This window comes from Anastrepha ludens, chromosome 6 (assembly GCF_028408465.1).
Source record: "Anastrepha ludens isolate Willacy chromosome 6, idAnaLude1.1, whole genome shotgun sequence".
Taxonomy (NCBI): Eukaryota; Metazoa; Arthropoda; class Insecta; order Diptera; family Tephritidae; genus Anastrepha; species Anastrepha ludens.
The window spans coordinates 36,697,896-36,719,125 of NC_071502.1; the positions used below are offsets into that span (position 1 = coordinate 36,697,896).

A 21,230-nucleotide genomic window follows, 5' to 3' on the forward strand; every position below is an offset into this window, starting at 1 on the left:
CGCTTAAAAATACCTTTCGAAATTTAATTTGAAATTGTTTACACCTTTTTTTAATTTCAATGCGATAGACGTATCACTTCTTTATTAATTTCCCACGTTTTATAACATTTATGGCATTCATGTTGTAGTTGGCAGCATCCTAACATATTTTTATTAAATAAAAAGTTTACAAAAGAAATTGTATTTTCCTTACTTTTGGTTTATTTTAAGATATAAAAATATTTATATTTATACATCTACATATATGTGCACAAGTGTGCCAAAGTATGTATATACATATACATATGTATGTAATATTTAAAATCACACAGTTCATATTGAATGTACCATACACGTTTTTATACTTACAATTAATATAGAATATCTTGTTTAAAATATATTATTTTTTATTTTATGTTATATAACGAATTATTAAATATATTACGTAACATTTCGTTATTTAATGTTTCTGTCTTTCATGGAATTGATTTTCTTACATTTGTAAAATCTGCTCTCATATTAGATATACAAACGTACGTATAAGTATAATAATATAGGTAACTTCCTAATCCTTTATGCTTGAGGTACTCTCAGGTTTTATGACTTATTCTGAGGATTTTTACTTAAAGCAATTTGAAGCAACATGGAGTTTATGTTTTAATATTCCATATGCGTAAATATATATTTTTATAGTACTTTTATGATTATGTATGTATACATACACATACATATAATTATACATATACGTAATTATATATATGCGCACATATACTTGTATATACTTATATCTATCTATATATACATATGTACATGCAATGCGATCTGCTCTGAATGCTTACAATAACATTTTAAACTCAAACGGAATTTATAGATCCACATAATTGAGTTCATACAATTTGGCTTATTTCTAACTGGTACTCAATCTTCAGAATTGCATATAATTATGCGTACATATACTCGTACATACATACGTGTATATTTGTATAAGTAAAACACACTACATTATTTTCAAATTACATATTTTCAACGAAGGCTGCCTTCGCGTACAAATTTTAATTTTAACACCTTAATTATCCTCTTCAATTCCGATACTCTTTGCTCCCTTTTTTAGTTCTTCTTCTTAATTTTTTACGGCCTAATTTCCTTTAAGTTTTTATCTTTTGTTATTAATTAAAAATTTTCAAAATAAACAGGGAAATGAATATTTGTATATATGTATGTATCTACAAGGCGAGTGTATTAAAGGTGGTGTCGGTGAAACAGCTGATTTGTTTTTTGCTTTCGTCGTGTCCATGTGGCTGTCAGCACACAATGAAGCAAGACGAATTCACTTTTTGTTTTCTACTTCTCCAATACTTTGCCGTGACAATCAAACGTACAAAACATTGTTGTTAGTTTAGTGCCACCACCTTTAATGAATGCAACCAACTCCATGAAACTACCAACAAATGTTTTAAAATGTGCCCTACTCTACAATGAATGCATTTTGTATGTAAATACATACATATATGCACACATTTTGGTTGAGTCATCTCAATATTCGCTCAAGTTCGAACTCGTTGTTGGCATTTGATCAGATTTTTCGATTTTTGGTGATGCGACTGATAGTATGAACACATTGACAAGAACACTTCACGATGTAACGACAGGAGAATTTCCTTGCCTGTAAGCAAGGCGGATTTAATAAGGTGACAGCATTCACCCAGCTGAATTTTTCACCGTAGGTATGGCTTACGTCAAAATGATATGCTTTGTTTGTATGTATTGGTATGTTTACATTCGTATGTTTACATTTGCTTGCTGATTTTGACATGATACTTGCACCAAACGCAACAACAAATACATGTAGGGTTTTACTTATATGTGTTTGCTGTCACCTGTAATAAATTCGCCTTGCCTGTAAGTCTCATCTTACCCCTCGTATCGATTTACAGCGAACTGTCAATTTCAGCACATAAGTTTTCATTATAAAAAATTCCGCACAAAGCACTCTTGCCATTTTGAGAAAAGAAGTTTTTTAAACGAAAAAAAAAAAAAAAAAAATCGTTAATAAGTCTATTTGCTAAAATTGTTAAATGGGCTAGTGGGATTAGAAAAAAAACTTCGTTTTTAAATTTCTTTTTTGATTTTAAATTGTTGTCACTACAAACATTTCATGTAAATGAAAACACCAAAGTGACAGTCCAGCTCTGTGATTTATTTCATGAGGTCTACGATGAGCGGTCTTCATTTGCATTATATCACAAGAGAGCCAAATTTTTAAATATTTTATGAAAGCGTCTTGGTGAATATATTAAAAGTGGTGTTAGTAAATCAGCTGCGAATTAATTGTGCGTTTCCTACTTTTCCAATACTTTGCCGTGACAATCAAACGTACAAAACATTGTTTTTGGTGTAGTTCCACCACCTTTAATAAATGTGCCTTGGGAAGCACATACTTTCATTGCTGCCGCAATAAAATATTTCAATTCTATAAAATTTGAATATCTTGTTGTGAGTGATAATTACTATTACATTAAAAACGGCGGCCGCCGTAGCCGAATGGGTTGGTGCGTGACTACCATTCGCAATTCACAGAGAGAACGTCGGTTCGAATCTCGGTGAAACACCAAAATTAAGAAAAACATGTTTCTAATAGCGGTCGCCCCTTGGCAGGCAATGGCAAACCTCCGAGTGTATTTTTGCCATGAAAAAGCTCCTCATAAAAATGTCTGCCCTTCGGAGTCGGCTTAAAACTGTAGGCCCCTTCATTTGTGGAACAACATCAAGACGCACACCCCAAATAGGAGGAGGAGCTCGGCCACACACCCAAAAAGGGTGTACGCGCCAATTATATATATATATATTAAAAACATATAATTATTTTACCGCGTTTGGTTTTGAATAACGTGCAATTTATAAATATAAAAAAATGTCCCAAATTTTACACTTCATATGTTAATGTAAACGTTTTAGTATCTCGTTCGGTGTGAAATTCTAGCAACTCTGGCAAAAGTACATATAACGTTCCAACTGCCGGAAATTTGGCCATTGTTGCGCGCAAAGTCTTTTAAATCAGAATCATAAAAATTTTGTTTGCACGATTGCTTCATTCTTTTTTTGCCATTTTCAATAATAAATTAATATCAATATCGAATTATCAACTTTATTTTAATTTTTATTTACGTATTCACCTTGAGGGCCGAACATCGGAAAAGTATCAGTTTAGCATTTGCAACAGGGTTAGAAACTTTTATAAGTGCTGCAATGCTGCCGCTTTTATTACATGCCTCGAACAGGCCCTGCATCTGCTCATTGTCGCCGACCGAATTAGAAATTGATTTAGTTTGGCGACGTCAACAATTTAAGCCAATATGCCGTGCTGTTGTTTAAATAATTGCGTTCACCAGAATTGTGTCAATGTGTTTATACTATGAGAATTAATTCTTTAAATTGAAAAAATAATAATTTTTTCCACCCTAAATGGTAAAAAAATAACGAAGTAACTCAACATCTCGACACTCAATTATTCATTTTATGATAATTGTCAAATTTTATTGCGCTAGCACCGCCACATTATGTTATCGTCATTTCAAAAATGTCGTCAAGTAAGCTATTAAGTTGTGCTCGCATTATTGATTGTTGGATTTATACAATTAATAGGAAAGAGGACTCCGAGATTCTGAGTGAATCCTTCTTTGCAAAAAAGAGAAATTCACAGTCTGGAAATGATCGAAGGTCTTGACAATGTGAGCTTCACAAAAACTACCAATTGCAAAATGACAACCCATTGCTTTACAGATGTTGGCAATATATGACTTAAAGTATTTCATTACATGAATTACCAAATTCAGTCAATTTGCTGTCTCGATTGGCAATAAAAAATTTAGTATCGAGATGCCTTTCCATGTTTCGGTCTTGCTTTGACGGGTGTGGAAAGGGAACAAATGAATAGCTTTTATCGTACTTCTAGTAGAAAAAATTATTTAAATATCGGGTTTCATATGCACGCAATTTTAAACTAAGCACACAATCTTTTCTTCATAAGAATTGAACTTTTTAGAAATCGTGTAATTAGAGGTTGACATGACTACTTACATATTTACTTTTTAGAATGAGAATTGCTTAAATAGTTTGGATTTTGAAGTTGTCTGTTACTTTGAGGTTATTTAAGGCTTTTTCTATTTGAAAAATCACATCTGCTAAATATAATAACAAAGTAGTCTGTTAATTTGAGGTTATTTAAGGCTTTGTCTTTTAGAGAAATTACATCTTCTATAAGTTTTTGTAGAAGTGTCACGATGGGATCTTTTACTTTAATTGCAATGATAACAGTTTTTTTGTGACAAGAAAATTATGATTAATACAGTGGAGAGCCAGATTTTTATAAATTATAACTCCAAATCAACTTCTGAAAGAAAAACGATTTTAAAAGGTTCACATCACTTGACTATATAGTATAGTGTCACTATATAGTATATTTGTATATTTATTGAAAACGTATTGGATACAAATATAAGTATATGTTTTGAATTTTTTTTTTTTCCTTTTTTTGTGTATAATATAGGACGTAAAAAGAATTATACTCGTTAATATTGCTTTTCGTACAGTTACATGAATGAATATTTCTGATACAATAAACTTGCATGAACATTTTTTGTTTGTAAAAATATAATACAAATAATTGATTAAAGTCAAGTTTTTCTGAATAAAAACTTTTCGTCCATTAATTAATTAGCCACACCATTGGAGGAACGTCAGCCAAACTAAATAAATACATTGTAATTCAAGCGCCTAAACTTTTTTGCTACAGGTGTTTTTTTTTTTTTAATATAGTCTTTTCGCAAGCATTTTTTTTTAATATAGTCTTTTCGCAAGCATTTATCTGATAAATCGCCCTTACTTTAACTTAAACTTACGCGTACAGGCTAAAGGGGTCAAGCGTAACTAAATGCATTTATAATTTTGTATAAGTTTTTTAAATAATAGTTATATTTTTGAGACGATTTGGCATTGAATTCTAAAAATTTTGATAGTTTTTTATCATTAGACTCCTTACAAAATAAATTCTATATTGCCTATATCCAGTTTGTCTTTACTTCGGTCGAAATTTCTTATGAAAATGAAAATAAATATTAATTATTTATAAAAATTATAAGCTTTTCCTGAAAAAAAAATCCTTGGTAAAAGGTCTTACGCGAGGAAAATTAATAGCATCGTTGATTAGGGTTATTTTCCATATTTTTATTTTTGACCTTATGAGTGAGAGATATTTTAAATATTCTCATAACTGTATTTCTTATGTCGGCGGGCAGAACAGGTAACTGGCGTAGCATAAAAAAAGTTCGGCTCCACTCAATATGCGGAACAGATTGGGATTGTAGTTCCCTTCTGTTTTTTAGTTTTCCGATAAATATAAGCTGAGTTAACATGGCACAAGATCTTAATCCGGAGGCAAACGCATCGCGCCTACATACATACACGTGTGCGTATACATATGTTGATTTACATGTACGAATATGTACATATGTATGTGTATTTAGAAGGCGATGAAGAAAGTGATGTGAGTGGAAAACTCTTTTCTTTTATAACAACTATGAGGCCATGTAATATAAAAGTTGGAAAATAACTCTTACCGACGACACAAAAAATATTTTCCACAAATAATTGTTATGATTAAATTTTTTGTTTGAATTCGAAATATTATGGCCTTTTTTTGGGTGTAAAATTTCTAATAACACTCATTTTTGATATCAAATTAAAGCTTCCAGAAAAGTCGGACGAGAAGGAATATAATATTTCTTGAGTTCCTCTTCTAGCTCACTCATTTGGCAACACCATTTTATAGTCCGCAAATTAATTTTCCTATCAAGCTTACAATTACTATAGAAAAGTGGAGCAATAGCGCAACTATTTTTCTTATAAACTGAGTATTGCATAAAATATAATGGAATTAGAAAACTCGTTGGATATGTTTTTCTTGTATATGCGTGAGAGTTGAGTACCAGTCTTCAAGTCCATATTCAATATCTTCTATCATATAAATTCATGTACATATGTACATATGTATGTATATAGAGAAAATAGGGACAATAGAGCTCATTTTTAAGAATACAATCATGTAACTTAAAATTAATTAAAGTATATGACAAAAAATTTAAATTTATATATTTATTTAAATTAAATTTAAAAAATATAAACAAAAAGCATATGAAATCTAAGAAATCCAATCACAGTATTTGCACTAATCCAAACGTAGCGAGTCCAAAACACAATGCTAACATAACTGTAATTCCTAATAAGAAACGTGTGTGTAATTTTTCTCCCACTTTCACCTTTCTTAGGACACCTTTTTTAAAACCTTCGGTTGGGCGCCCGGGTCTGGCCTTTCTTTCGTTCTATTCGAGTATCCTTTTTAAAAGGTTATATCGATAAAACGATAAAAAATTAAAGTTTAGAAATTTACCTGGAAGCTCATGTCGTTAGCTTTGTATAACAGAAATACATATGTATGTTAAATTCATGTCCAAAGTCGAAAAAGCAAGTCTGGTTAACTTCCATAGTTGGTAGTAGTGGCATGATTGACAAAATTTGGAAGCGCATATGATCAATTTCGACGTAAATAGCCATGCTTTGATATTATTATTTCACGCAAGGCGCATCAATAAGGTGGCAGCAGAAGGGCTGATTTGGCCTTTTCAATTTTATGTATTTTCCACACTGTCAAACTTGGTTTACCTTTTACTTTGTTGTTGCAAAATACGAACCAACTGTATTTACATTTCTCTTATAATTCTCTTTTAGAGTTTGATATTCTATAGAACTACTACTGCTACTTATCTTATTTATGCCCCTGATTTACCATTCCTCATCCACGGCGTTCATTTATTTCAAGGAAATGAACGGTAGTTATGTAAAATACAAATATTCAGGAAAGCTATGTATGTATGTACACAATATATAAAACATATATATATATATACATATATATATATAATAATAATATATATATATGTATGTATGTATATAAGTGGTCGAATTGCGGCTTTGAATTGAATTAACTTTTTTTTAAACACATAAGCCTTAGTCTAAAGTGTTTTTGCAAGCTAAAATGATGTTTTTATCTCGAGAAGTTTTTGTTCCAAAGTTCATTGGTCTCAATTAACCTTTTCTTGTACTTATCTACCAGATAATCTTAACTTCTACAACGTGAATTAAAAAAAAAATAAAAAAATCAAATCAAGATTATTTCTAAATGGAAATTTTAATCGATAAAATTCCGGCGCGATTCAAATTGGCCGTATTTCTGACGTTATTCGTAGGTGGCCGATATGGCAGATTCATGAAATACAATAACAAAACGCTCGTTGTTTTAAGAATAACATTCGTAAAGCGATCTGAACGTACTAGCGGATCCGGGTACGTTATCACGATTAACAAAATATTCTCGGGGTAGGAAAAGTACGCGATATTTTGGAATTTTCGATAAGCGGATGGACGGTATACTGAACGTCTTCTAACTGGCGAATTTGTGAAAAGTATTTGAAAACGTCCCAACTTCCGTGAATTGCCAGACTAATTTCAAACATTTTTTTCACAGGCAAAACGAATAGCAATACTAAAATTAAGTAATAAAGTAGTAAACATTTTAGTAAGTACTAGAACGTGGTAGCAAACACTTTGCAACAAACTTTGAAGCAAAAAAAAAACATGTCTCGAGACAATAATATGGATATACTATACTTTAAGATCCGACTGTAAATGCCGAAGATATATGGAAAAATATAAAAAGGGGGCTCGTACGTACAAAAAAAAAATTTTTCTTACAAAAATACTTTAAGACTACACGGCGAACTTTGTTTCGGTGCGCTCTAATGTGCATATAAGTACAATATGTTAAAGAAATTAGTTTCCTTAATGCGTCAGACGTGTTATGCAAATTAGCTTTGTATTTATATACATATATTTTTATTAACTTTAACTGAAATATCTTTCGAAGATCCATAATCTTTCAAATTTTTTTCTGAATGGGCTACCCAAACTATGCAGTCGCAACCGCAACAAGACGGCGTAAATTTTAAAAAATGTTCACCCCTATGCAGTAATCCGTTCGTAGCTCTCCCACCGCGTCGCCAATAAAGAAAACTTGTTCAAAGTTTTTAATCGGCTGTTTTAACAGAAATAAATAAATATTATTGAAAGTAAACAGTGAGCTTTAAAACCAGCATTCCATAATCATGTGTAAAGAAGTTTCGTAATTAATTAAAATAAAATGTATTCTGTAACCGGTTCACTTTTGTCCCAGGAAGAAGAAAATGTGCCATTCCGTGAATATGATGAATGGTTGAATGATGTGTGAAGATATTTCCCCTTAACAAAAACGCATTCAAAAGCATTTTAGACGTTAGGGAGGAAGAAATTGGGCAAGTGTAAAATTTTCGTAAATAACTCCTCTAGATCGATTGGTGGCAGTTTTATGGATCTTCGCTGAAGAAAGTTGTCAACAAGGTGTTGGAAATGACCATGATGTAGGATTAGCGCAGTCTTCGTTCTCCAAAGCACTCAAAATACCGTTAAGTATTTTGGAGCGCCGAAATTGTGCCCAGTCTAGATAAAGTTTAATGACGAACGAGGAAGAAAAAGTGCTGAAATATGTTTTTTTTTTACGATAAAGCAAAATTTCCTGGTTAGTGGTCCCAAAAAATCTGCCCAACCTCTTTAGAATCTTTCGCAAATCCTTGAGCAATGGCATTTTACTCATATATTCTTTATTTTTTTCGCACTGCATGCGATTTGCTGTGACCTTCGACTAAGAATCGTTTATGCACGATTTACATAATTTCGCTAAAATATTATACTTTAAAATGGAAGCTACGTTGCGTACTATGAACGAATTTCGAAAATGGTCAACGAATCTCGAAGTTACTATACGGCATCTCGTAATTGAGCTTAGCGATTTTCGATTCGTAGCGAAATCGAATACACACAGGGGTGATTATTTTCTTACGAAATAATGTTTTTCATACGAAAACATGTATGTAAATGCGAATCACAAAAAGTTAAATTAAATAACTTTCTTCATATAAAAGTTGCAAATGTTCACAGGCTTATATTAGTGCACACTTTGTGCATATTTTAAAAAATTTTAATTTTCCAAAGTAAGCAGACATTTTTACTGCAAGTACATTTTTGGAAGATTCTTTAGTTACAGCATATTTTTCGAAAAATTATAATTTTGCAGAATACTAGAAATGTGATTGAAAAAGTTATATTTCTCTGATATTTAGAATTGTATGCTGTCAAAGTAGTTTAAATTATCCATAAATATATTTATATTATATGTACATACGCATACCTTTTTTATCTGAATATTTCATGATCTACCCGTTATAACAGTTGCACCTCTCTTAATAACTCTACTTATCTGGTTTCGTATATGCAAATGTTACACGCAAATAAACATTTACTTAAAAATATACTTCATCTTATCTACATATCCATGCAGTATATAAAGATGTCTTGATATAAAATATAAAACAAATGTTGGATTTGTCGCCCTTTAAAGACTCGAAAACTCATATCTGTTGCTAAACTCCAAGTGGCTGCCTGTGGATTCCGGTGGTAAGTCGTCATAGGTAAAAGCAAGCAGTGCTCCATTGGTATCATAAAATTTGTAGTTCGAAGAGTTGAGAGTATCCGGTTGAGGTTGTTGATTCGTGTTTAATAGTGGAAACATATTGGCAATATTCGTGTCCACCACCACGCTGTTAGTACTAATATTATTTAACCCAATTTGTGATGAATGTGGCGATGTTAGAATACTACAATCGCTGTCAACACTTGCACAAGGAATTGATATTGCGTACATATCATCGGCAGTTATAAATCCAGTGTTCCCAACATTTCCGCAAATACGATTGCTATTGTGAATTTCAATATTCATGGTTACGGTTTGTTGTTGCATGGCAGAATCTTGATTTTCAGATATGCATTCATCCGTGCAATACAACGATTGGTTTATAATGTCACTATTTGTATCGTCAGTTGGGTGGTTAATAATACTTGAGTTATTTTTGTTATCTCGGGAAGATAGTATAGAATCGAAAATAGGAAGTTTAACAGTTTCATATGGATATTGTATTTGACGTGAATGGTGACTGGCAAGATGTAAATTAGCATCATTTACAATGCTGTCTTCTTTTTCTATTTTAGCCTTTTCGAAACATGAGATCTGAGAAACATTATTTATATTAACTTGTTGTTCATGGTTTTGTGCATTGTCATGAGAAAACTCATTTTTGTTATTTTGAAATTCAAATTGCGTTTCAAAAAAGTGATCGGGATTAATGATTTTCAAAACGTCTTCAAGTTGATATTCCGCACTATTTTTGAGTTGATTCAAATCGGACGGGTCATTGGGATCTATGCTAGGTAAATTATCTACAATCCCTGAGTTGATATCACAGATAATTGCATCATTGCAAAAGTTCCTATCACTTGAAGTACTTGGTAGATAATTTAGTGGATTATCTTCTTTACAAATTTTAGCCGGATCATGAAAAGTAATCACGTCTTTTAATTTGTTAAGCTTTCTTGTATTGACGGAGGAGCCCTTGCCCACATTTTTTCTCGAGTTTCGGTTCCGCCGGTAAATTCCATCTTGATTGCTGCAAACTATACTTTGTTTACTTTTTCGCTCGGTGGAAGATGGTGCAGATGGTATTCTCTTCTTTATACTGTTTTGACTCTGTTCTCCGCGTTCGCGTTTATCATTATTATTCCTAGAAGTAAAACATCTCGTTTGCTTCTTCTGGGGCCTATATTTATAATCAGGATATTCTATCATATGCAGTTTACGTAAGTTTTCCGCTTCAATTATATAAGGCTGCTTTTCTTCTTTGCCTAAAAGTTGCCAACACCTACCAAGTTCTTTTGATATTTCTGCATTGTGCATGTCGGGTGTCTTTTCGCATATTTTTCTTCTTTCCATTTGGCTCCAGACCATAAATGCGTTCATTGGTCTTTTTATATGGCCTGGATGGTGTTTTTTTGTCTGAAAAAAAAAAATTACATTTATAAATACATATGTGTCTATATATATTTAATGTTATGTATGTATAAAGTTAAATCAGACATAAATATGATTGAGATCGAATAAAAACCAAGCCCATTTCTTATGTGTTAAGTCTAAGTTTCTCTCCACCCGTCCGTTATTATAAGCAATTACTCTCATCTCTCAGGCCCAGGCTTTTTAAGGAGTCCAAAAAGTTCGGAACCTTAACTTTTTTATTCACAATTTAATTTTGAATTAAGCAATTAAGAGGCTAAAGCCCAACAAAGTCACGGACGAAGATCACATGCAGCTAGAACTACTGATTGCTGAACCGAAAATTGTACTGGAAATTCTTCATCCTCATAGCACCGCCGTCTGGGACAATGAAACGCTGCCTACGGCCTGGACAAAAGGCATAATCGCGAAGCTGCCCAAGAAAGGCAATTTGCGTGACTGCGGCAACTGGCGAGGAGTAACCCTGCTCAACGCCATCTACATAATTCTAGCCACGATCATACAAAGCAGACTTTAATGTATGGAGCACTCCTCAAGGGACAAGCAAGCTGGATTGCATCCTCACCGAAGCTGTGTTGACCAAGCCAACACTCTTTGCATCATAGTAGAATAATAAGTTGAGTGGTGCTCCCCGCTTTACGTGCCGTTCATTGCCTTTAAGAAACATTCGTCTTGATCAAACGATACTCATTATGGCTGGCGCTGAATAGAATTAGGGAGTTCCCGTTAAGATAATCCGCCTTTACGGGAATTCGGGAAGCGTCCTTTGTAGAAGCTCGGTACGTCAACATCAGCGACCCATTCACGATCTACGCAGGCGGAAGGCAAGGTTATCCTGTCGACTCTTCTTTTTGCCATCGTCTTAGACGATGTCTTGAGCCAATTGACCCTGCATAAAAGCGGCATCGTATGGAGTTTCCCGAGAAATTTTCCGGAGCTGAACTGAGCCGATGACATCTACCTCCTCTCTCACAAACTCACTGATGTGCAAGCGAAAGGGGACTGACTAGTCACGCGGGCAAGCACTGTCGGGTTGGAGGTCACTATCGCCAAGACGAAAGCTATGAGAATCAACCACAATGGTAGAATTTGTCGAAAGCTTCTGCTACCTCGTCTGCACTATCACAGCAGACGGTGGATCAGATGCAGATTCCAACTGCAGACTAAACAAAGCAAGGGCGGTGTCCCGGGCGAATGTATACAGTATGGGTGAGTTCGCAAATCCCCAGGCGCTCTAAACAGCGAATATTCAGGTCATGTGTGGAGTCAGTATTGTTGTGCGGAAGTGAAACATGGTTGGTCTGTAACACTATCACACAGAGAGTACAATTTTTCGTTAACAAATCCTTCCGCATCATATGTAGAATATTCTGGCCGAGCACCATCAGCAACTACGCGCTGTGGAGATTGGTAAATGAGGAACTCATCCATCAAATCAAACGCATAAAGTGACGCTGGATAGGTCACACGCTTAGAAAACCACCAAATAGCATCACGAGAATGGTCCTGGATTAGAACCCGCAAGAGAGCAGAGTTCGGAGTCGGCCAAAGAATACTTGGAGAAGGTCGATATTGCGCGAGCTACCGATACCGATATCATATGGGAAGGCGCTAAAAGAACAGCCAGAGCTGTGTACGATGGAAGAGCCTTTTTAAAGCCTTATGCTCCCAAGCGGATTGTTGTTAATAACGAAACCAATTTCAAGATATTTCCAATTTTGGATCATTAATTCGATTATTCTAGAAATTTCTAATCGGTTTCATGTTATGCAAAATTTTAATGATACGTTTTTTTTCTTGTGGCAATTCAAAAAATTGGGTGAACATGAGATTCGAAAGTCTGTAGCAAATTTCAAAAGATGTGTCCCCTGAATTGAGAAATGCAATGATTCATGTGAATATATCCACAAAGCTAATCCCAACGCGGAAATTACATGAAACATTACATGCATCTATCAAATTTAATGAAATGTATTTATAGAGGCAGACAGGGTTTTTTATTCACGCACAGGTTTTTTTTCTCCTGGCGGCCCTGGCTGCACCTCCAGGTTATATTTTAAAAACTGTTTGTCAAAACTAGCGATGGAAATCAGATGATTTCAGCTGTGCAAAATTGCTATCAGCTATAAATATTTTAATTCTACATCTGTACAATGCGGTTCCGGTCCTTGCCCGAATTAGTCACGCAGTTCGGTGCCCTGCTCTAATGAAAATTTACGAGTTTACACACTCATACATAAGCATGTATGTATGTCCAGATGTACTTGTATTAGTACTTACATACTTAAGTCTGCACATATTGTTCTCATTTGAAGTTCACTGGCCGCGATAGAAAAGCTCCGAATTTTCTATGTACTGTAGGTATACATTCAAAAGGTTAAAGCTTCTGCTGCAAGTGAATGCTCCTTAGCAAGCGAGTATATACAAGTCGTATTATGTACCACGTGTAGGTGTGCAACTATACCCTGCATGGAAAGCTTTAGCCAGAAAAACAAATATATAGTAAAGAACAGTACGAGCACGGTATAAAGGTCATTCAATCTACCAGAGCCTACAATTCAACAGATGTGTATACATTTACATACATATGCATGTAAGTACTCGTGAATGTGCATTCTAAATTATTTTAAATCCGAAATAGCTAAGTATATAAGTAAATACGCACCTGACAATCGAATCAAAACTAGTATATTAATTATTATTGTCTCTCCTTATTTATTAAATTTTCAAACCCCATGACTTTTTTTAAATATTTTCAAAGTATATGTACGTGCTTGAGAGTCTTAAAAAATATTTAAATTTTTAAAATCGAAAACGTTACTCTGCTTTGAAATTAAAATTTTTTGTCATTAAAACTTTTATAAACATATTTTTGGCCTGAGAATAAGAATTGAGTAATGCAGAACATAACGATTATAAAAATGAATCTTATTTGTTCCCCTGCCCCAAATTTAAATGTTTGCTGTTTTGTTTAGAATGGGCAAATATAAGGTGACGAGGAAGAATAAGCGAAAGCAAAGTAATAACTGCATTCATTATCATTCGTGCTTTAACAATTTAACACGCGGTACTTCATTTACTTCCATTTGTGCTCAAGGGTACCTATTATATAGTACATTCTCTTACGAGTCCGGTTTAGAGGATTTAGTCACAACTTAAAGGAAGTCATTCCTTTACTCAAAAAAGCTGTACCTGGAAAAACTTTTGAAAGAGTAACTGAGCAACTCTTCCTAGTCAGAAGCTACAAGATTTACCTCGACGTTTTTCTTCAGGCAAGTTTATGAAGAGTGTCAAACGATAGTGTTTGCCAACAAAAACATAAAGCGGTGAAGCTAAATAAATTTCCAAAATATAAAATAAACAACGAAATATTTGAAAAGAAAGTAATTATTCTTTCAGCCAAGTGAGTGTGGTATTAATGCAGTCGCTGGGATTGTTAGCATTTAAACCCTAGTATTGTAATAATTTGTAAACAAGCCGACTGACGAACGATGGAGAGAATAACAAGGTGGCACCCATCGTAGTACCGTTACTTTGCTCTCAGCGAATTTGTCAATATTAGCTGATGTTCGTGACGTCACCTTTGTGCAATTGGTGCTACCAGATTACCATTTTCGTAACTTGATTTAGCATTTTTTTCTCTAGCCTCGGAGTTTTAGTTCTTTCTTGCTGACATTTTTCTAGCCTCTTTTAATTAAAATGTGATGTTTATAATTGTATAAAGTATAGGTATTTTTTAATTAGTTCAATTATTTACTCAATTCTATTTAACTTTACTTTTTATTTATCATCTGGTCACATTATCGATTGCGATTATTGTTGGTGTTGGTTATTATTATAAATTCAACAAATTTTCAATAGCACACAAATCTTCTCAGAGTGGCTTGTTTAAACCTTTTTTTAATTATACAAATTTTTTTTAACTGATAGTTTTGGTAGTTTTAAATTTAAAAAGAAACAAACACCAAACTCAAAAATTTCGGGTATAAAAAAGCACTAAATTTATTGCGAAGAGCAAAGGCTTGACACTGCAAAACTACACCAATGTGACGTCACGTAATCTCTGATGTGTGCAATTTTGTTTTTATCATTTTTGGACTGACGTAAAAATTGTAGTTGTACGCAGTAAACATCGTTTTTAAATTATTTTAATAAAAATTTAAAATTTTGTAAGCTTATTTTGTTAATGATTTTAAACTGTACTGTTTGGCAACACTGTGTGGTGAGAGAGCACTCAGTTAACACGGCTTAACGACTAAAATCAAAATTTCTCATTTTGCACACCTACACGGCACACGGACGACGGCAAAAATTGTAAATCTTCCCATAAAGTGATTTATTTTGCGCCACCTTGTACACATGTGTACGACAGGTTTTACGGAAATTTAAAAAGCATGAATAAGTCGATCTTTGAAATATTTAAAATAATTGTTTCATTTTTAAATCAACTCATTCTTTGTAATTTATTTTTGTACTATCAAAACCATAAGGATCAGCACGATTTAAAAATTTATATGGAAGGCAAAATCAGAAGCTAAAGACTTCCCCAATCATTTTGAAGGTTGGAAGCGGTAATTTGCGTTTTCTAATTGATCCTCAAAAATTTACGACACAATAATAATAATAGAATTATAATAATAACAAGAAATTATAAACTTTAAACTTCGTGTTCAGCAAATCACCTAATTGAGTTGACTCATGACCTCATAATTTTGTACCAAAACGTTCTTCTGGGGATCCTCGCTTTAAAAACGCGTACGAATGTTTATTCTCTTTCGTCGTGCGCGCGAATAATGCCAAAAGAAAACAAAATCCAAACAAAGCTATTGACCGTATAATGAAACATTTTATGGCGTAAATCAAAAAAGTATCATAATTAAAAAAGACCGTTATAGCGAAATGCCGTATAAAGAGCGGTCATATAGCGAGGTATGGGTGCATAATTATAACCGCGCTCACGTGCAAGTGAGCTAACTTTTCATATTTCACGGGCAATGTATGAATGTACATATGTATATTTTATTTTCCAGTTTTTGCTTATTTGTGTTGTTACACATGTCCTGAATACCGTATATGTTTACAATTTCAACTATTTTCTTCTATCGAAAAAAAAACGGTTAAAAAATCTGAATTTTTCCCATTTTTTCTTGTTCCCAAAACAGAAAATACCTATGAAGGAACGGAGATTGGCTACAATTGTGGTGGCAAAATCTGCTTTATTGGAAAAACTCAGTTTAATCAAAGAGCTTTTTGGTCAGATAGGAGTAATGGATTAGAAAAAGCATAAGAAAGATTACTTTGTACGGTCTAAACGAAAACATCTACTCAACGCCAGTTTGCTTAGAATGAGAATTAGAATCAAAATTAGCATAAAGCTTTGGTTTGCTCAAGAGCGGAGCCGGCAAAAAGCGGTCGAACAAAAACCTGACCTGAGGTAGGTCTTTTTTCTTTCGCCGTATACATTAGAATGTCAATACAAAATAAAATGACAATATACAGCGTGGATCGTCCCAAGGTGTATAGAAGGTGCTGTGATTAGAATAGTTGATTTCTTCTTCCTCAATTCGCCTTTAATTTAAAATGTTGTTCTTACGTCGTGAACGCACGACGAATTAATTTTATCTATTTGTCACTCATTCTTCTATTATCTTTCCCTTTACATTCCTAATTCAAAATATGTTGTTGTTGCTCGAATGACACCACCTTGTATAGATACACTTTGGTTGGTTTTTCTTTTCTGCTTTATTTTGTAGTGAGATCCTAATGTACAAAACGTTGTTGTAAGTCTAGTGCCACCACCTTTAATGAATTCGCCTTGAGCAGGTGGTTAATCTCATTGTTTTTAAAGAGAGGTTATAACATCCTAAGGTCTTACTTGGTTGTCTTGATTTCATTGAAAAATGTACATGAAAACACTCACATATTCACAGAAATATATGTACATATTTTGAAAGTCAAGCCATAGCTCCTCGACGGCTTAAGACCTCCTATGGACTTGAAACGTCATATCCTTGAACGTATCGGCAATCGTACGAAAAAAATACGGGATACAATTTTGATTGGGTTTACGAATGTAAAGTTATCATAAAATCTTTTCAACTCACAATAGTTTTCAAGTTCCATTGCGATTTGGATTGTATTTTTGATTCACAATAAATGTAGAATTATCAAAATAATTAAAAAAACTCGTTGAACTATCAAAACGGACTTTGTTTTTCTATTTATGTTCAAGGCAGCTCAATTTATTTTATAGCCTCGACAGAGGGCGGCACCCATTCGAATTACCGGGGCAGTCAATCTTGATTAAAATTGTATAAGTATATAGTATGACAGACGGTTATTACGCGGATTAGTGAACAGCTGATTTGTATATTGGATAGTTTTGTCAATAAAAAATGGACCGTAGGACACAAATACGGATATAGTTGCTTTAGCACTTCCCCAAAATATCAAAACAATTAATGTAATTTCGAACGTGTTAGTGCAAACTATCATTGCAACCACTCTGTCTTGTTCTTCCTTTTAAAATTTAAAAGACTTATTATTTTTCATTCGCAATATATGTATATTAACTGTCATTTTTCGGCAATGTTGCCATCGAAAATTCCGATTAATCCGCTTAAATTATGAAAATTAAGTCTAGTTGTCATTCCGCATTAGTTGCGCTTAATTCCTGAGGTAATTCCGAATTAGGTCGTCAATCCCGATTAACGGCACCGTCTGCCTAGGCTATTCGAAAGTTTATTTGTAAATCATTCATATCATATCATTGGCATGTGTCCGAGCATAGTCTGTGAAGTAGATACATATTATAATAGGCGGCCTCCGTAGCAGAATGGGTAGGTGCGTGACTACCATTCGGAATTCAGAGAGCCTACGTTCTCTGCGAATCTTGGTGAAACATCAAAATGAAGAAAAAGTCTTTTCTAATAGCGGTCGCCCCTCGGCAGACAATGGCAAACCTCCGAGTGTATTTCTGCCATGAAAAAGCTCCTCAGAAAAAATATCTGCCGTTCGGAGTCGGCTTAAAACTGTCAGTCCCTCCATAACATCAAGACGCACACCATAAATAGTCGGAGGAGTTCGGCCAAACACAGAACAAAACAGAAAGGGTGTACGCGCCAATTATATATATATACATATATACATACATATATGTATATTATAATATCGACCATTCTCCAACTCAATTCCTTTTACTTCGGATTTATTATTTTCGGAAATTATTTTAGTTAGTCCTACAATTTCCAAAGTCCAAAATTTATTTAAAATTTTCATTTATTTACAACAATTTCAGTTAACTTAAATTGTTTCTGTATTTCTGTGTATAATCTTAATTTTCATTAGTACATATCAATATTTTAATTCACCTCAGAGATTTTCAAGTATTCAAGTTTTTACAAGCACACGTTTAATGATGCGTTTGGGAATGCCGTAACCCCGAAACCTATGAAATGCAGTACGTTACGTATTACGTGATCTGAAATATGAATGTCAGCAAATGTGACGGGGACTCTGACTTGACACAGAAGCGGGACCGCTGTTAGCGCCCGTAATTTTTTGAAGATGACACGTAAGTTACGGTCATGGCACCGCTTTCCAAGCAAACCGATGTCTGCTGTGGACATGAAGCATGAAATGATCTAAAAAGTTTGTTCTAATGATGTCAATGGTAAACCTCAGATTGCAGACTTGTCAGAAATTGTTTGATCGTATCCGAGGGCTAAATATTGGATGATTAAAACATAAAATAAATTAAAATATATTATTTATTTATTTTTCGTAATCTTATAAATGTGTTCTTATTGCACCAATTTTTAGTAAAAAAATAGATGTAGAAAAAAATTATTGCCCTCAATATGAACTCAAACATACATACATATGTATGTATGTATGCATTAACTCCCTTACTGCAAACAGTTTGATATTGGGCGTTTAAATCTCGTAATAAAGTGTTTTATAAATGAAAAGTGCTAGGTCGGAATAAATTGCTATCGCGCGCTTACCTGTGTCGCATCCGAATAGGGGGTGCTTGAATTCAGATTTACACGTTGGGACCCAAAAACTAACTCATTGCTTTTGGAGTTTCCATTATTGTACTCGTTTTCCTGAGGTTCACAAGGAGAGGTCATGTTGGATTTCAAAAGAGCGTGCAAGTTAAAATCATCCATTTCGTTGAAACTCAAATTTTTAATAATCCATGCTCAGCGATCTTCGGTTTTTCACAATAAACTTAAAATTGAATTGTGTAAAAATTGTTTAATCGGAGTTTTATGTTGATATTTTCCAAAGTGTTACTGTATGCTTAGATTTGGCAGTGTTGATTCATAACGTGCATATGTGTTTGTTGTAAGATTTCACATAATATTATATATTTTTTCTCACTATATAGATATAGGATTTAGTATACGTATGTATGTAGATATGCATTTACACGAAGTAATGTATGTACATACATATGTATGTATAAATGGAGGCACATATGTGCATATACATATGTATGCATATAAAAATGCATACATCTATAAGCACTTTAGCGATAGCTGTTTATAAGAAATGTATGGGGTAAAAAAAATATTTATAAACAAAAGTACATATGTATGCATACATGTCGTGTATATGCACATATATACATATATATCACACATAAACTAATATATTTAAACATGTGCAAATGTATGCGTGCATATACTATTTCGCTTTAAACAAATCGACAATGCTGTGAATTTGCAGTTGAACTGATAAACGACGTCATAATAAGTCAAGGTAAAGTACGAGTATTTGTATTCATTCCATATTCACTCTATGTATGTATGCATGTGTATATTTGTACGTATGAACTTGTAGACACATCTATATATATGTATGCATGTCTGTGCGTGCAGCTCTCTGAAAAAAAAACACTTTTCGCAGTACTCAACGAATTTATCACTTTGTACTCTTTTGAACACATGGTACCTGCGCTGCAGTAGATATAGTATATGCACATAAAGGCATATTTATATGTATTATAAATGATTTCGACGCACATATGTATGTATGCATGTATGCAGTCAAACACTCTTTAGTTTTGTCCTCTTCATTTGCTTGTTTCCATGCATTTTTTCTTGCATGTCTATATACTAGGCATTTTTGAAAATGTATGTGCGCACCTACATGCATGTGTATGTGTAATTTTGCATTCACTGGCCCTATACAGCTGAATTTGTAACCACACAAATACTTATTTATGTTTATAAAAAAACATACATATGTACATACGAATGAGTAAACACAAGAACGCATACGCGGAGCAGATATACGTAAGTTGTTTTAATAATTATTTAATTTGCAGTTCTTTACTTTATTCATTTAGGTACATATGCACACCAGTCTAAACTTTATACATATCTAAATCCAAATACTGATGATTACTCCATTATTTATTTATTTACATTATAGTGCATTATTTAGGTACATATTATAGTATACACATATGTACATATGTATAAACGAACGTCGTAGGTTTTTATTGGCTCGTTGGCTTTAATTCTCATTTTTAGAAACCAGCACTACGTGTTTCAAAATAGTTGCACCGATTTAGTAACAATTCAACTCGACATTTAATTTGAAATTTAACGTATTTACAATAAGAACACTAATAATAGTTTAGTTGCGACTGCAGTCCGCCGTACATATGACAAGTAAAATAATCAACAGTTTCTACTGCAATTTTGTGACTTAGTAGAGCGCTGTTGTGTTGTTATTCGATGCTTTTGCACTGAATCAGCTGTTTAACGTTGTATATGGTAGAAGTAATCATATGGTATCATTGTCATTGTGTGTGCTGCAAAGCCCCAGTAGGAAAATCCTACCCATGCACTGTTCGTTGAACTGTGATGCAGATATAATTACGGGTACTTATAATTTTTATTTGCGCAATGTTGTTTGAAAACATTATTTTATATACTCCGGCACCAAACGTTGTTGCAAGGAAAAACCAAGAGCAAGAAGGTGATTTAGAGAAGACCGGAAAACGGTTTAACTCAGCGTATGATGGTAAGAACTGAAGGCATGTACATATTTCACAAAATTTGCACATAAGTAAATCATTTGGAAAACATTACTTCAATTAAACTTTAACTACAACTTAAATAATTGGACATAAAAACAATTTAGAGTCCACAAATTTGCAACATTTTTTCCACAAGGGTAATTTGAAAGA

General features: G+C 33.5%; 1 protein-coding gene across 3 annotated transcripts; it reads right to left on the reverse strand.

Annotated features, from left to right (window-relative positions):
- Positions 1-84: 84 nt before the first annotated feature.
- LOC128868588 (putative transcription factor SOX-14) lies at positions 85-20,999 on the reverse strand. 3 transcript variants are annotated; one of them, XM_054110857.1, is made up of 3 exons: positions 20,461-20,999; positions 19,033-19,410; positions 85-11,011 (listed from the first exon to the last, which is right to left on the reverse strand). In XM_054110857.1, the coding sequence occupies exons 2-3, from the start codon at positions 19,195-19,197 to the stop codon at positions 9,518-9,520; spliced, it is 1,659 nt and encodes a 552-aa protein (XP_053966832.1). In that variant the 5' UTR covers positions 19,198-19,410; positions 20,461-20,999; the 3' UTR covers positions 85-9,517. The 3 variants fall into 3 exon arrangements, with proteins under 3 accessions (XP_053966832.1, XP_053966833.1, XP_053966831.1); XM_054110858.1 differs by having other exon boundaries at positions 20,369-20,999; XM_054110856.1 differs by having other exon boundaries at positions 20,288-20,999.
- Between the last annotated feature and the right edge of the window lie 231 nt (positions 21,000-21,230).

Bases quoted from the DNA above. Each gene is read 5' to 3' on its own strand.
- LOC128868588 (XM_054110857.1), bottom strand. From the start codon at position 19,197: ATGGATGATTTTAACTTGCACGCTCTTTTGAAATCCAACATGACCTCT. The intron at 11,012-19,032 runs GTAAGCGCGCGA...TTTTTTTTTCAG, and splicing joins CCTATTCGGATGCGACACAG to ACAAAAAAACACCATCCAGG.